Source organism: Anopheles cruzii, chromosome 2 (assembly GCF_943734635.1).
Source record: "Anopheles cruzii chromosome 2, idAnoCruzAS_RS32_06, whole genome shotgun sequence".
NCBI classification, from domain to species: Eukaryota; Metazoa; Arthropoda; class Insecta; order Diptera; family Culicidae; genus Anopheles; species Anopheles cruzii.
The window spans coordinates 61,957,329-61,975,018 of record NC_069144.1 but is presented as its reverse complement, the minus strand read 5'-3'; the positions used below and the strand labels follow the sequence as shown (position 1 = coordinate 61,975,018).

Here is a 17,690-nt window from a genome sequence, read left to right as displayed (position 1 = left end):
ACGCAGGCGACGATGTGTTGGAAACCGTGTCGCAATTAGCATAACGCAGAGGACTAAAGACATTACGAGGCAACGCCGCTCCAATTTGTAGTCGATGTACTGATGAAGCGAAGGAAGCAAAGGAACGATGCTTCTTTCGCGCATTTGTGTCGCGGCCACGAAAGGCAACATAACGACTGGCTTTTACTGATCTACATATTAAAAGAGTTCCAGATAGAAGATTATAAAACTAGTTATCGTTACTCACAGTTGGTCTGTTTCTATTTAAACACAGTAAATTTCCCCATGCTTGGTCGGTGCCAATGAAAGCGTATACCATACGGTTTCTCGCGCAGTCACGTTTCGTTATTCAAGAACAGGTCTCATCGAATATCGCTTGATTATTGACTTTCCTATCTTCAGTGTTTTTAAACTTGTTTATTTATAACTTGTGGTTGACTCGAATTATTGGGCGTAGATCAACAGAATCGCATGTTGCTACCCGACATTCAGGAAGCGGAACACATTTAGTACCTTGGTTGGTCTGAACTAATTTTAAGGGGAATAAACGATACACATGAAAAGCGAACAAGCGAAGGCATGCCATCAAGTGGACATTGGCCTCATGTAGTTGACTTTATCTTCCATCCACAGTCTGTAATGCATGTTGAGCCTCCCTGTTGTGGTTTCTTAGTTTCGGCATTGGTTTGGTTCCGTTTCGCGAAACATTTATGTCAACACGACGCGACAGCGGCAATTGATGGTACCGTTGATGGTTTGGCTGCGGTCACGACTCCAAGCGATATGCCGGAAGAGTCACAAGCAGCAGCAAAAAGGATACCTTACGTCAAACAGAAAATCCTGCACCACCATTTCTAGTCGTTCTGCTGTGCACCATATGGTGAACGGTGACGTACAGCAATTAAACTGCCTCATACACTTCAAAAAGACGGCTGCTGTAGATACGAGACACGGACTTTCAAAATAAATCACATCGATGCCGTAACGCCACAGACGAGGCCCCAGAATCTTAGGATTGGCTTGCGGCGTTTGCGGTCGTTTCCGCGAACGGTTGACGAGCTTCCGGCCGATGACATTTATCGCCCGCAAGGGCCGATCGGTGGCGTTGTCGGTAAACCCGACACCTAAATAATCTCAACATAGAAACCGCATCGTCATCGATCATCGGGCGTTACTGGCAGTGGCAACTAAGGTTGAAAACTATCCGGCCGGTGGAAAGAAATGGTTGCTAGAGAAAAAGGAGAAGAAAACAACCGATTGATGGCTGAAAGTGAATCTGGTAAACTTCCGGGAACTGCTTCAGCCAATTGTGAAACACGCATCAAGTGGGATGATGCACCCGTTGATCGGGTTGTTCCATGGTTGTTTGCATTGCAGTCGTACCTTCCTTCGTTCGTACTGTCGATCGCTGCGAGTGAAGGCACTATCTTTCAGTGCCAGCTCTTTCTTGTCATTGCAAGTGATTAACATGTCCACCGCTCTATAGAATGCGACGCCTTAGTCGACCGAAAGCGATACGTGTCTTCCGATCAGATGATTGATCGAAATTGTCGCTTTGCCGTCGGATCACTGTCAGTTGCATAGGTTTAGTGGCTCGGTGTTAGTGTAAACAATATATATAAAAGGTTGACCTCTTTTTACACTTATGTAATGGAATCGTACGGAATCACAGCCACAATGCTCATATGGTCCGTACTATTCTATTCGTACTTCCGTACTATTCTAATTCCTCGAACAGAAGCATTTCCACCCACCGACGATCAATTGTCCCAAGAAAAATGTTCCGATTGAAGAGCGACGAAGAAAAATTAGTAAAAAAACACAATAATTTTAACATTATGATTCCACACGAGTTCGTTGTAGTGTTGAGAAGTAAAATATCAAGAACAAACACAGTTTGAGGTTTAAAATATCAGCACAAGCCTTTCATGAGCCCTGTTACTCGGGAAGACAGAAGTTCATCAATGTCACTCATTAATCACCGACCGACTGACCTCCTTAAACACCGGGGACGGTACCAAGTGCCTGGATCAAGTTCTCCACTTTAGGACCAATAGAAGAAGATCACCAATCAAAGTAGAATCGATCCTCACGCAAGGTAGGAGACGAGTTTTTTCAAAGAAAACCGAAAAAACTATGTTTCAAAGAGTGGTGTAAATTGGACTTTTCATTCTCGGGTCGTACCCTTGAACATAAAAGCGAATCACCCAAAGTGGCGTCACGTCTATCGTATAACCTTAGCGAAAGGCCACCCAGAAACGGAGGAGATTCCCGTTACTGGTAAAAAGGGTCTTCAGTGTTGTGACGACCGCCAAATTATACCAACGCTTATTTACATATTCAACACGGTGAGATATCGTGGTTTTAAATGTATATGACAAGGGAATCGGAGTCACACGGGAATCCGCCGGAGGATCTTTCATCCAACCTGGCTCACCTGCTGTGCTGAACGCTTTTTCGTCGACGTTGGAATTCAATCCCTCCTTTCCTTCCCCACACGAATTTCGACCGTTTTCAAATGTCGTATCCGCGGAAACGGAATGTTCGTGGACAGGTTTCACGCTCCTAGTACCCAAAATCAACATGATCTCATTGCATGACCCCAGAGGCAAAGAACTTACTTGTATATCACACCACAATTTCCGTGTAGCGGTGCATCGTAACTGCTTATCAGTGACTACGTTCAACGCTGTCTTCAATCGACATCAGGAAGAAGTCGCACTCGTAAGACTTCTTCGGTGGTTTCGTAATCCACAGGTCCCGAGAACCATCTCTCTCTGACTCTTTCGTTATCTTTCACTCTTTTTTCTCTTTTTTCTCAGTCATTTCATGCCTGTGGTCGGATCGTGAATGGCCCTTGGGCATTTCAATAAAAAGAATCGTGTGATGTTGGATGTCGGTCGTGTGAAACGATGGGACTGAGAACCGGGACATAATCTGTGCAATCTGTGTGGACCCACCGTTGAAACGAATTCTACAACCGACTAAAAATACCGAAACGCACCCTTAAGGGGGTTCAATCGATCCATGTGTGTGTTGGCGAGCTTCAGGAAGCTTATCTTTTGCACGATTTTAGCTAATGGAAAATATGATACACGATTTTTGTGTAATTTTCTTATCGAGGTTAAGTCAATGTAGATATCGAGGAACAGGGCCAGTTGGTCGAGCGAGCTTTGGAGAAGGTACAACTTCGAGATCGAGATCGCACAAGAAAGAAAGACAAAGAAGTAGTAAGAAAATTACAGGGACAGAGAGAGCGCGGTAGAGAAAAACCTTTACATTGAAAACGGGGTCAAAATTTTCCCCTTTTCTGTCTTAAAACCCTAAACATTTCACCCGCTAATTGATGACCGCCTTATGCTTGGCGTGAAGCGATAACAGCAGGACTGTGTGCTGCTTATGCTGGTGTTGCTTGCGTAAAAGCGTTCGATTTCTCACGCAAACTGATTACGGTATCAATTACAGGTTTTCTCAAAAGTTTGCGCAACAAGTTGGTTTGTGAATATTTTTATTTATGCTCAATATTTTGTTTTATGCACACCTTGGACCACAGTGTTCTGCGAACGATCGACTTTCTTTAAAAAGAGATTACTTAACTATTCACTAATTACTTTTATTATTTACTGATTGCTTTTATTAATTAATCATCATTGAGCACAGCCACTTGAACTCAATCCAAAGATTTAAAAAGTCATTCTCCATTCCAGTCACCATTTCGTGCGATGTTTCGTACAAGTTGTCTAATGTTTTCTCTGTTGTTCCCTTCTCTACTTGCAGCTCCGCATCTTCCTTACGAAATCGTCGCCCCGCGCTCGATACGCGATCTGCCAGAGAAACTCTTAACGTCAGGAATTTCAATACCAGGTACTGTACGGCCTTCTTCTGAGCCCCACTGGATCTGTCGTTCGCTCTATTCCGAAAGAGTCTGCGAATGTCACACGATCTCTGCAGCTTGTGGGAAGCTGTGGCGGGTTGTTGGGTGGGAAAATGAAAACTTTTCCTTTCCGTGACATGAAAAGAGAGGAAACTGTTGGTGTGGCACCGAACGTGCGGAAGATCCAGCCAAACGATCTATTGCGGACGGTGACGACAACGACGATGACGATCCGTTGCGGTCGGCAAACCGTTCAGATAGATGATCCGTTCGATCGGTCGACCGATCGATCGACAAGAATGCGGGAGAGTGAAAAAGAGGCGTGCGAAACGACCGTGCGTGCGTGAATTGCGGTCTTCTTTCTCCTCTCAATAACGCCACCGCAACAACGACTAAACCGACAACTTCCGCGAACCAACGTGCGGTCAATCGAGTAGATTGTCATTTGCGATACGACAAGGCCCACCTTCACTGGTCTTACTCTTACTCTCATTTTGCGACGGCCACCGAGGAAGAGCGGGGAAAGTATCCTTTTTCATCCGTTAGATGCCGACGCTACGATGTGACGGACTCACTTTTCATTGGACGATTATGGTGATCCGATGACATATGAAGCTGCCGACTTCTCCCAAATTTTTGTTCCTGCCAGCACTGCAACTGCAACCTACCGTGAGTGCATGTCTGTGGACAACATGAAGAGCGCTTTATTCGAATCACCTTCTTCGCCCCAGCCTAAAGGGGTGGAACATGCGAAGTGCTGCTTGCTGGAAACGCGCACACAAAAGACGATATCAATAGTCGATATTGGAGTTGAAGTTGTTCAAGAGGTCATGTCCGATGCTGCCTCTGCACTGTTCCATCTTTGAGATGCATGACAGCGGGAAAGTCCTACAAGCTGTTGTAACGATCTTTTTACGAGCGCGGTATTTGGTCCCGCGCCAACCCCCTCTGCCATGCTGGTCTATAAAATGGATCCCAGGCCAGCTGTGTGACTACGACGAGTGTCACCGACTATTCTATAACTAATTATTGTCGTTTTATCGTTAGGTATGGTTCCAAGATGTACGGCCTGTTTCACTCATTTCATGTACCGATTAGATCGCGAAACATATGTTTTAGCGTACGATAACGATCTATAGCGCAACATCAATCATAAATCGTGCCTTCTTTCCGGTGGCGTTGGACTTGAAAGTGTTATTGGACAAGTGCTTCTGCCACTCGTGCGTGGAATGCGCGAGTAGGAATGAGTTCCACTACTTATCTGGTGCATATCCATGCACAAGGGGGCCGCTCTAAAACTCGTGTGGTGCCGTACGATGGTGTACCGAAACGCCCTTTTTGGAATCACTCTCGAATAACAGGACATGAGATTAGTAGACGAAGTCACCCTTCATGAGCTTTCGTGTTCAATAAATGAACGGAACAAATGACAACAACTCCTAAATTTATATCAGTTCCTCTGGCCATAAACACACAGAGGAAAATAGCTGCTACAGGCACGGTTGGTATCATAAACGCGATGGAAGCCAGCAAGTGATGCGGACATGGCAATTGAACATAAACGTCACCCCCAAGTAAACTCTTGCAATCATGACCGTGTCGATCGCTTCGCCACGTTTTCTGCCGCCGCAAGTCGACGCGCCATCTTTGGAGCGGGAGAAAACAAGGCGAACAGAGTATGGCAACAGCAGTGAGCGGAAAACAAATGACTGATATTTATGCTTCGCCGTTATTGTTATTGTTGTTGATGGTGCCACAGCTCGGCGTAGCTTTCATCTGGTTAGTTTGGCTGGCGTGCTGCTGACCACATGCCGGGTGAAGACTTGCGTTCCCGCTGGGGGTCTTTTTCTTTCACTCTCGTGACGATATTGCTGGCTGCTGGTTTGTACCGGTCTTACGAAGCTTCCAGTGTTGAGCATGGCGCAGCAACCCTTCGGCAGGTTTCGCCAGGACCCCGCAGAGCTGAAGAAACCCTGGGGATTCACGAAGAAGGCGAAGAAAGCCATCTGGGCGACCCTTTTGGTCGTTCTTTTGACGATAGTGTTTTATACTAATCGTCATGGATGCCATCACATCCAATAATCACATTCATGTATTCGCTCCGTCCATCATATATCGTTAAACGCATGCCGGCGTCGGGTCGATGTTGCACAATCCCTTACGTGTGCGCACGACATTTATCAATCACGCGGCAGCGCAGCGTTTGGCGCTATTTCAATTTGTAGTAGCAGCGCTTGCATCACCGTCAGATCGATTAACGATCTTCATTTAGTTTATTTGTGGGCCGAACTCCAGGGCAGTTTCAATCATGATCAAATAAAATAAATTTGGTTCGAATTTTATTCCTTGGCATCTGAGCATGATCGATAAGAGCCCCCTTTTCGCTGACTACCTCACGATCGCTGATCATAATAATGCTTAAAGTCCTTCTTTATATGAATCGGTCCATTCCGATGGACGTTAATCACAATGGGTCGATGGATCGATGGATGGTTTGAAGGCCTAAACCGGAACGAAGCCCATATGCCGTGGATTCATTTGTTGAATATCTAGCCTACGACGTCAAGGAATAAATTAAAGAGGCGAGCCCAACTGAGGAGAACAATAACATGTTTTCAATGGTGGCCCCAGAACGTGAAGTAATTATGCGCTGAGAACGACACCTCACCTAAAGCCCCTCCGCTGAGTTCCTTTCATGCCTTTCTTATCCTAGGCTGACGGGGCATTGTGCATGTTCATGCGGGCCTGACCCAGTTCTGAGTTGATCAGTAGCAAAAAGCGCCAAAGTGTGCGTTGCAGGCGCGTACTTTGCAGACTCCGACTCAAAACATAAATCTATTCCAGCTGCCACTGGCGATCCAGGTTCTTGGGATAGGAAAATGAATGGCAGTGAATGGCGGAATATAGCATTTCGTATTCCATTTAAGATGCTTGAACAACGCCAACACAAGGTCAGACATGACCTCCGATTCATTGCAAGAATTTCAGTCATTGATTTGTCCATAGTTTGTCTTATTGTTCATATGCTATAAGTTCTGCGGGCACATACTTTCCAGTAACCATTTAAGCTGGGTTGACTGGCGCCATAGATGCGACGTGCCTTCGTTTCCGGTGCGATTCGTATACGATTCTCTTTATCTGGAAAATATAATGTACCATATCTCGGAAATAGAAATTGGCGCAACGCATCGATTTCATCGGTAGTGAGTCAAGAATTGTTTGACATCACAAACTCAGCTCACTCGTCAAAATATAGAGCTTTTAATCTTCAAATCATGCATTCTTTCATGCTAACGAGTCGTGCGACCAAAACCGAAAATCTGAAGGAGAGGACGTCACACGATTTCTCTACAAAACCCTCCGGTGATAAATTTCTCGAAAAAGGGGCTCGACCGTCACAACTCTGCGCGAATGGCGCCGGAGTTTCTGCTGCTGATTTATCGGCATAGAAGCACGGCGGCGAGAAGACAAATGCATCTCGTTAAGTGCATCCTTCATCGACTTGCGGAATGTGACAAGTGAAAAAATGCAAAAACCCAAGGCACCTAGCAGCGGTCGCTGCTGCAAAACCGGCAAGACCTGCAGGCTGTAGTGTAAAATATTAGGTTGGGGAAAAAGAAATCCATTATTTTCTCAGTTGATGACTTTAGTGATCGATATCTTGTGAAGTATCGATCGTACAGTTTCAAATTTAGGCTCGTTTTAAAGCTGATACTATCCCCTTAAAAAATGCTTTACTGTTTATTGTTTGTTCTATTCGTTTGTGAGTTACAGGGTGTTAACAATGGAAGTAACCATAGAAAAAATACGGTACATTTTACAATTTTTCTTTGAAAGAGGCGAAAATTTAAGCTAGGTGGCTGAAATTTTGCATATTGTTTATGGTGCCAATACTATAACAGCTAGTTGTGATAAATTTTGGTTTCGTTGACCCGTTTCAGTTATTTTTGATGTTAAAGATGCATTTTACCCAGGCAGACACGTAATCGTAAATGTTGACAAAATCACAGAAATAATCAAAGTTGGTCGGCATGTTAGTAGTCAGAGCATCGGCCAGGACCTAAAGATTAACAATCAGACAGTTTTAAGCCATTTGCGCAAAGCTGGATTCACAAAGAAGCTCGATGTTTGGGCGCCACCTTATTTACACCAAAAAACATGATGGCTCGAATTTCCATCTGCGCAATTTTGGCCAAACGGAATGAAATTGACACATTTCGTAAACGGATGGGTACTGGGGATGTTAAATGGGATACATACGACAATACTGTGTGAAAATGATCGTGGTCTAAGCGTGGTGAAGCAGCTTACAGGGTGGTCAAACCAGAACTTACGGCCAGTAAGGTTCTACTGGGTTTATGGTGGGACTTGAGAGGAACCGTTTATTGTGAGTTGCTTTCGTGTGGTCAAACATAAAATTCAGATCTCTATTGTCAATTACTGTACCGTTCGAAGCTAGCAATTGACCAGAAACGACCAGAATCGGCCAACGAAAGGGGTTTTGTGTTCCAACAGGACAACGAAATGTGACGCACGTCTTTAGTGGCTCACCGGGACTTGACCGGAAAGTCCGGGAGCTTGGTTGGGAAGTTTTATTGCATCCACCGTATAGTCCGGACCTTGCACCGAGCGATTGACACCTTTTTCGGGCATTACAAAATTTCCTGAGTGGTGAAAAACTGAGATCAAGAAAGGATTGTGAAAATGGATTGCTCGAGATTTTCGCCAAAAACGACTAACCCTTTTACAAAAGAGGCAATACAAGCCAACCTTTGAAAAGACAACAAATTTTCCAACAAAACCATACATATTTGACGAAAATCGGACCATCGGAAGTATCGTAAATAATGTTTTGAATTTCACCCAAAAATAATGGATTTCTTTTTCCCCAACCTAATATTAGTGTAATCCGAGAGATTACGGTGTAAAGCTTGGACAATTTTACAGTGGCAGTGGCACCTTCCGGTTGACAAGAGCCCAACCACACCACGCACGGGTGCGTCATTTACGCACGCATTTGCGGCTCCGAACCGGGACTAAAAGGAAGTTCGACCTTTTGCATTGACTTCATTCGCCATTTTTACGTTTTTGACGCGGCAAGCACATAGTACAAGCCCTCGCGGGGGACATAACATGCCAGGTTTAAAGGCACATTGAAACATGCACTTATTTAACGATGTCTTCATCGACTGCCGTGCCGTGATTTTCTGCTCGTTAACAAAAATTTATTGCTATTTGTCCGAATCGCGCGCATGCACCGTGGAAGAGCCTTTGGTCATCCCTCAGGAGCCGCTCTATGTCTTAGCGGGCCAGTGTCGAGGACCAACCTTCGAATTAGCAAGTAAATGAGGGGCCCTTGGGTAGTTGAGGGTTGGTGAATGTTCACAATTAGCAATCGCGGAGAGACCGTGGCCTGCAGCATCAGATGTCCGCCGGCATCCATGCTACTACTGATCGTACAACCCTCGAATAGAATGTGTCACTTTCGTTGCCATTACCGTCTGCACCCCTTTTCTTCCTTTCTGATAACCACTCTTTCTCTCTCTCTCTCTCTCTCTCTCTCTCTCTCTCTCTCTCTCTCTCTCTCTCTCTCTCTCTCCCTCGCTCGCTCGCTCGCTCCCTCGCTCTCTTTCTCTTATGCTCGGACAGGCGGCGACCTAGTGAATCCACTTTCTTCCTTCTAAGAATTTGTTATTCTCCATCAAGATGTCCACACAGCACGAACACATTCGTCCACCCTAAATCGCTTGATCGACCGAGTCGCGTGTGGTTTTTGTTTTGTCAATTCTGTTATTTTTGTCCGTCAAAGACCTTCTAAGCGCTTTTGACCCTCATCTCCATGTACCGTAGGGCGTTCACCAATGGAAAAGACCACCCGAGGGCGGTATTGAAAAATGAAAGTGTCAATCAAGCAGAAAGGGTTAGATTTTTCCCTTGTTTCTTTTTCTTTATCTTTCCCTCTCTATCTCTCTTTTCTCTCGTTTTTTATTCTATCTTTCTCTCTCTGCTTCTTTCTCGTCCTCGCTCTTCTCTTGCTGTCTTCCTGCACCCTATCCGTCTGCTGTCAATTTAATGATCCTAAAATGGGTTTCCTTCGCCTGCATGCGGGCAACTTACGTTGGTACGTATCGTTGGCCCTGGTCTTGGTAGCGACAAGTGATGAATACTGCCCAAGGGAATCTCAAACTGAGGACACGAAGGTGCAACATGCGACATGCAGGCGGAAGTGTATATACACTATCTACGAAGACATCGCTCTAAAATCATCCTTAATTATAGTGACATCAGGGGATTTCGGAATCAGTTACGCTAGTTTCCCGATTGAAACAAATAAGCACAACTTTGAAATACATAGTGCTGAGGCTTTCAATGTGTCCGCATATCGCATACATATCACTCACAATGTCGTCAGTAGAAGTACGTTTCACGAACTTGAGGTCGGAATGTAAACGAACGATTTAAGAGATTTTGCACTAACTGCGCGGAATATAACATCATTCAATATTTTTAACAAATTCCCTTCCTCCTGTGAAACGATATTGTAATAAACGAATCCCGATGCATATTGTAGAAGAAGTTTGAAAACAAAACCTGAAAAAGAACGTCAGCTAGTCACCAGCAATATACACCAAAATTCCATCACGCAAATTGGTTTCATCGTATAACATCGAACAAAAGCCTTAATTCGTTTGTAACAATGATTAAAAAACATTATCTCGAAGCTTTTTAAATTAAACCTTGTTTTCTCACTGACCAACCGTCGATATCGACATACGGAGAAATGAAATGCATTCGCACAGATCGAAAGTTTACGATTTCGAACGGTGAAAAGTGGGCGCAACCCTTGCCCCGATCCCCATTAAAAGAGTTTTTCTTCTCCATCGCAGTCCGTACCGTGCGCAAAAATCTAGATATAGTCCCTCAGCAGGTGCCTGAGGTACACTCACGCAGCGTTCTGTGTAGCAGCTCACTTTTCGCCGAAGACGATCCCTGGTAGATGTACGCACTTTCGCTCTCACTTTTCCTTTTCGATGTTATCGTTTTACGCAATTGATCCGGTGAACATGATGCCATGGCGCACCACAGGGAGTTGGCTCTTCCTTGAGCACGTTGAAATCCAACTTTAAGGAATTGTAGCCGCGCATTGTAAAGCCAGTGGAAATGACCCGAAGCACGTTCAGCAGAAAAAGAAATTGACCAGCTAAGTGCGTCTTCGACGGTCAATCCCTTCGCTTTTTGGAAGGCCTTGGAAGACTCTCCCGGCTATGGTCGCCAGTTATTCGTTTTCCCTTTTCTGTCCTTCATGGGTGATAAAATTTCGCGTAAATCACTTTCACGCTAAATTTTATGGACCTCAGACTGAGCCGTAAATAATTTCGTGCAGTCTTGTCCAAGTCCAGGAAGTCCGCCCAATCCACCGTTTAAGAAAATTCCCACCCATACGAAGCTCCTTGGGGCCGTTCAGAAAACTGCCTTCGTTGCGATTGTGACGCGATTCGTATTGATTTATTTGCACACTAGCGAACATGATCGGCGCTTCCGGTCAAAGAGAGACCAGCGGTGTGGTTAAGGTTTCCCCAAAGGCTCCCAAAGATCGCCCGGTGATCTGCCATACACGATAGCATGGCATCCCAGCAAGACACCTCTTTCGTAACCATGTTAATGGCCAGGGATAATTTTTTTTTTGCATTACATCTTACGCCATACGTTGCCCCATAGAATACCTTCAAGGTTTTGGTGTTGTGAAAAAAGTAACTTCTCGCATGGTAAAAGAGCAAGTGATTCGGGACTGATTACAAAAATGGGCCGAAACAGGAATTAGTTTCGTGTTCAATAATGTATTAAGAAGCAGGAGATGCACTAAGATAATTCTTTCTGTTTTTACCTTCTTATGTCCACCTCCCTCTTTATGTCTCTGTTTGTCCTGTTAAATAGTGAAAATGGTTAAAAAACAAACATATTACCCCACAAACGTACGTGCATGAACTATTTCTTGCTATTGCCTTTGATAAATATCTTTTAAATCATGAAATATTGGGTCCTTGAATTTGGGTTTGGGGGTAACAAAGGTTGGGTTTCTTCTTTTGCGTGTGACCATGTTTCCGTACCAATAACCGATCGATCGATAACTTATTTATTTCTCTCATCCATGCGTATGCTATCTTATTCCAGGAACGCACGATCGTTCTGGTTCCCCAATTATCTATATCGAGGTGGAAAAAACGATCGAATCGAGTCTAACCTGTTATGAAATGGCAACAGTACTACTGTACTACAACACCCTACCGATCCAAAGGTAAGTAGTATTGCAGTGTGCAATCATTTAAGATTCAATTCCGATCCAATTTGTAAATGAGCTGAATTCAGAATTTGTATTATATAACTTTTTTTCAAACAAGATTAAATGGTCTAAAAACAAAAAAAAACATAGATTATTTATGATTTCGCAAGAAAGGTTAATTTTCGCAGAGACCATTAACGAAAAACCAATAATTAGCCGATCGGTTTCGATTAGTGTCCAACTTCTCGTGGAAATGTTTGCGCCCCTTTCAAACTCAACGCGATTCTGAAAGAGCCACAGGGCATTTTTGCGATCGTGTAAAGCGTTTTTTTTTTAACCCTGCGTATTGATTTACTTAAGATTGTTCTAAAGGATGGTTGTTCACAAAACGGTTTAGTGAAGCTGCTGCTGGTGGTGCAGCCGTGGTCACCGGGTAATTGATTACACGGTTTCCCCATTTATCACGTTTGTACGTAGTAATTATGGGCATTTTTCACTCGCGCAGATAATTTGGTCGGTATTTCTGTGGAAATAACAACAAGAAGCCCTCGCCAAGTTGAAAACGATAATGTTTACGATATTATTGAGAGGCGGATTGGTCTACCAGTTTCATCTTTTTCTGCTTTCTCATTTTCCTCTCGTGCTCCCTTCCTGCTCCCTCTCTCTCTATCTCTCTCTCTCTCTCTCTATCGCTATTTTTCCTAACTTTCTCTCTCTTTATCTCTCTCGCTCCCTTGTTCTCTCTTTGTCTCTGGTTTTCGGTAGGCCTCCGCACTACACGCTTCATCTCTTAATCAATGAGAGCTCCCAACTATCGTTTCTCGAAACGATCGAGAGTACCTTGCAGCTCCTGGAGGATCACCTGAAACTGTCGGCCGTGTTCGTCTCCGGGGCGTACGATCCGACAACCGCCATCAACATTCCGCCAAAAGAACATCTCCGGCCGGGGAATGTTCGCATCCGTTACTTAAACAAAGAAACGATCAAGAACTTCATCAGCACCGACAACCTGCCGATTCAATGCTGTGGATTCTACGTGCACGATCAGCGCGAATGGATCGACTTCTTTGCCTTGCTGGAACCCTTGCAGCAGGCGTGTGTCGAGGCGGGCCGGCGGCTGGTGGCGGTATTGGGTGATCTACGAACGATGGAGATTCAACAGCAGCAATCCGGTACGGTGAGCACACGACGTCAGCTTCATTCGCAGCATCGAGCCCTCAGTCGAGCGCTGATGGACTCGGAACTGCAGAGTCTACGCCGAAAGGGCCCAACTACTGTGCAGCGCTTGCAGGACAAGCTGACCGTCATCAACAACAAACAAACGCTTAAACAAACCAAAAATTTAGTTAGAGCCTATAGCGTAGATAGCAATACTCGTAGTGTTAGCGGAGCTAGTATTCACACCACGAACGGAATCGACGGCATTCCAGCCACTGCCGGTGTTGGAACCATGGAGCACCAACAGCAGGACGTCATTTCCGGCCGGTTGACCGAAGTCATTGCCATCTACAACGAGGTGGACCGGGTTGCTAGAAAGCTCGAACAGCTAACTGAGCAGCGCCGGGAGCGGTTGCGAGAAATGACACGCCAGAGGGCACTGGATGAAGAGATCAATGAGGTTAGTTACTACGATCCACCAACCAAAACCGGGAACCCTAACGATCTCTCATGAATGACAAGCCAAACGTGCGAAAGTCGAGTCTCGAATAACGATGGTTGACGAAATCGTTATACTACATTTTCCTATTTCCATTATTCTTTTATGCGTGCCATTTTTCCCACCCGATACAAGGGATATGCCCTCCACCGTCCCAGGTAGTGAATTGACCCCTGTTGTGCCCTTGTCACATCGGCCACTTTCTCCTCAGCACCACCTCAACACCTTTTCTCCTTATACCTTAGTTTTTCATGTTTATCCGTTATTTTGACGCATTTCAAGTCAGTCAGTGTCCTAATGTCCCGCTTGAAATGTCTTAAGAAAAACATCGCGTCAAACCGGGTCGACTAGTCAGTCGGGCGGTTTATAAATTATACATCACCCAGTAATTGTGTGGCGGAATTGTATAAATTATCACACACACACGTGCGTGTCTCTTCTAGTTGACCGGAAATAGGCTTTCGATTTCATTCGCATATGAAGATGGCTTAGTTGCCAAGGGATTTTGCCTGCTTTTCGAACCTCGTCCATCACTAACTATTCCAGTCTCTCCAACAGGTTATTTCATGGGTACGCCATGAGGGCGAACTGTCCCTGTGTACCTTCAGCGATTCTTCTGCTCTCGACTGCGCCGAAATGGCCAAAGAGCGGGAGCAGCAGTTTGAGCAGTTTTACTTTATTGCCAGTAAACACCTCAGCAAGGGACGCGACCTTTGCGATGCATCCGGCGAGCTGGAGGTTATGCGTGACAATCTGAAGTTGCTGCAGAACTGTTGCGACGGGTATCAGGAACGGTTGGAGCGAGTGCGTGAACGGATTGAGGGTGCAGGTCGACTGCACGCTCTGCTCGGCATGCAGCAGCTCAAGTTGGATGATGACATCCGCACGGAGATGCTGAAGCTTGCCGAACAAATCGAAGCACCGCAACGGTTAGTTGAACGTTGCCGTTTACATCTAATGCCGGTGTCATCGACTACAACCACAACCGGAGCGCTCGAGCAGATGAACGAAAGCCAGTCGCATGAACTCACCAGCAATGCCAGCAGCAGCACTGTCGGCCACAATTATAACACCAGCAGTACCAGTGATAACATAAGTTTAGATATAAGCGTGGATGATGACACAATCACGGCCACAAGCACCCCAGACAAGGCAAAGCTTGGCCAAATCCCTCAGGATACTGTGATCGCTCTGAAGTCGATAGCAACCGAGCAAACCACAGACCATTCTAATCACGAAGATCGACACCATGAGGAATATGATCATCAGACAACGCGACATCAGCAACGCCATCATCACAATCGCCACCACCATCACTGCCCCGATGAAGAAGACGAGGAACTCTCTAAGATGGCCGACTCCGGACTGGGTGGATGCGTACGGTGTGATGGGAACATGAAGCTGGAGCGAACTTGCTCTTGTCAAAGTTTCGATGATGCTAAAAATGCATGGTAAGTGCACAATTATTTGCTTAAGGGAAGCGCGTGCGCTCAAATTAAATTAAATTAGGCAGAAAAGTGCCATGCTTGACCTACTTGTTGCTCATCCACTGAAGCCGTGCCCTGGTTGTTTCCTTTCAGCAACAATAGCGACGATCTAGACGAGGATTGCTTTGAGGGTATTGCAAAGCCGTCACTGGATCTGCAAATGCCCTTGCAAGCCAATGCACATCTCTATTGCCACGCATCCAACCTGCAGCTGGACTACGAGGAAAACAATCCTTTCGATCAGAAGACGCAAAAGTATTCCCAACTGGCGATGAGTTCCACAATTTCCTTCTTTTACACCTTGTTTGTTTGGATTTGTTTCGTAGAACGCTTCTCTTAATCATGCGCGAAATGATTGGCACAGAACGCGACTACGTCCGCTCGCTGCAGTATGTAATCGAAAATTACACGCAGGAGCTGCTACGAGAGGACATTCCGCAAGCGTTGCGCGGTCAGCGAAACGTCATCTTCGGTAACATCGAGCGCATATGCGAGTTCCACCGGCAGCACTTCCTTTGCGAACTGGAAAGGTGTGTAGGGTGGTTTGAAGACGTTGGTGTGAACATCTCCTCTATTCTTTGTGTGGTCTAATTCCGTAGGTAACCCTACTCCACGACAACGGGGTCCCTTCCACTCTTGACCGTGACCGTAGAGCGCGAGAGACGGAATACAGGTTTATTCGAAGAAATTCCCTGTTTTTTATGAACGTACTAGCCCTGAATCGGGAATCGGGAGTAGCGTTTACGTTTGCAATCAAACAATTCTTAGTTCCTCGCTCTGTAGTCCTTTTCCTAAAAGCTAACAATGTTTAACTAACTAAAATTCATCGCTCTATGCATAATACTAAGGTTCTTTTGGAGTCTTTCGTAGGGTTTTTTTTCAATGACAGGGACTTTTTGTAGATACAGTCAGCTCACCTATTCACCTATTACTTGATTGTAGTTTTCTCCCTGACCGAGATTACGGAGAGTCCATAGAGTTGTACATAGAACACATGATGTACATAAAATGTATCCTCGAAAAGTTGTATAGCAGCTGCTAATTGATACAGAACAGTATTCTCACGACGAAAAGATTTTTTTCCAGCTACAATGACGCTCTATCTCTCTCTAGCTAGGGTACGACTAGTTTTGGACAGGTGCGTTCCGAAGGAACATTCTCTCTCAGCTGACATAAAACATTGGACAAATGCCTCATACTTCGCTCCTATGCAGAAGGTTTGCAAGAAGGCAACCTCAAGCGGTAGTATCAAATGCACACGCTGAGGACAGAGTTCAATGCGTAGCTCGCGGGACTGCGCAAACCCGCATTTGTTTGTGTATTATCGTCGTCATTCATGCACTGGGTTTTCCGATGATTCTTTTTACAGCTGCGAACATCACCCTTGTAAGGTTGGCGCCGCGTTCTTGCGTCACGAGTCGAAGTTCTATCTGTACGCACTCTACAACAAGAACAAACCAAAAAGCGACTCGTTGATGAGCGAAAATGGGACACAGTTCTTCAAAGCAAAGCAGATCGAGCTGAACGACAAGATGGATTTGGCATCGTACTTGTTGAAGCCCGTGCAGCGCATGGGCAAGTACGCTTTGCTCCTGCAGCAGCTCATGAAGGCGTGTGCAGAGGGACAAGTAAGATTCTTTTCATACCGGGTTGGGAGGAACTTGTTTACCAATTTTCTACTACCGCCTTTCCACAGCACAATGGTAACCAGGAGATCGTGGAAGATCTGGAGATGCTGCAGAAGGCTGAAGAGATGGTACGCTTCCAACTACGCCACGGCAACGATCTACTCGCCATGGACAGTTTGCGCGATTGCGATGTGAACGTGAAAGAACAAGGTCGTTTGTTGCGCCAGAATGAGTTCCTTGTTTGGGAGGGGAAGGCAGGGAAAAAATCACTCCGACAAGTGTTTTTGTTCGAGGAGTTGGTCCTGTTCAGTAAAGCGAGGCGATTCCCCGATCGTAAGGTAGCTTTTAGTGAAATATCTTCGTCAAACACTACGATGCTAACTGTGCTTTTATCGATTGCTAGAATTTGGATATCTACATCTACAAGAACAGCATTAAAACATCCGATATAGGCTTGACGGCGCACGTTGGTGACTCGCCGTATCGGTTTGAGATTTGGTTCCGCAAGCGTAAGCCAGGCGATACCTGGACCCTGCAAACCATGAGCGAGGACGTGAAGAATGCGTGGACTGAAGAAGTTTCAAAATTGCTGTGGAAGCAAGCGAAGCGCAACCGCGAGGTACGGTTGGCTGAGATGTCCTCGATGGGTATTGGCAGTAAGCCGTGTTTGGACATTCGACCCAGTCGGGATCAAATCAATGATCGTTCGATCAACTTCTCGCAACTCGGTAAAGGTATGGAAAAAGGTTGCAATTGCCAAAAG

General features: G+C 45.4%; 1 protein-coding gene across 1 annotated transcript in view; it reads left to right on the top strand.

The window, feature by feature from the left end:
- Window positions 1-17,690, top strand: part of LOC128275282 (uncharacterized) — a 118,542-nt gene that overhangs the window by 98,996 nt on the left and 1,856 nt on the right. Inside the window, exons 4-12 of the mRNA XM_053013737.1 lie at window positions 3,778-3,864; window positions 12,047-12,170; window positions 12,921-13,773; window positions 14,371-15,263; window positions 15,393-15,554; window positions 15,626-15,829; window positions 16,669-16,927; window positions 16,996-17,265; window positions 17,331-17,661. Coding sequence (XP_052869697.1) covers window positions 3,778-3,864; window positions 12,047-12,170; window positions 12,921-13,773; window positions 14,371-15,263; window positions 15,393-15,554; window positions 15,626-15,829; window positions 16,669-16,927; window positions 16,996-17,265; window positions 17,331-17,661 — 3,183 coding nt within the window. The remainder of the gene's footprint in view (window positions 1-3,777; window positions 3,865-12,046; window positions 12,171-12,920; window positions 13,774-14,370; window positions 15,264-15,392; window positions 15,555-15,625; window positions 15,830-16,668; window positions 16,928-16,995; window positions 17,266-17,330; window positions 17,662-17,690) is intronic.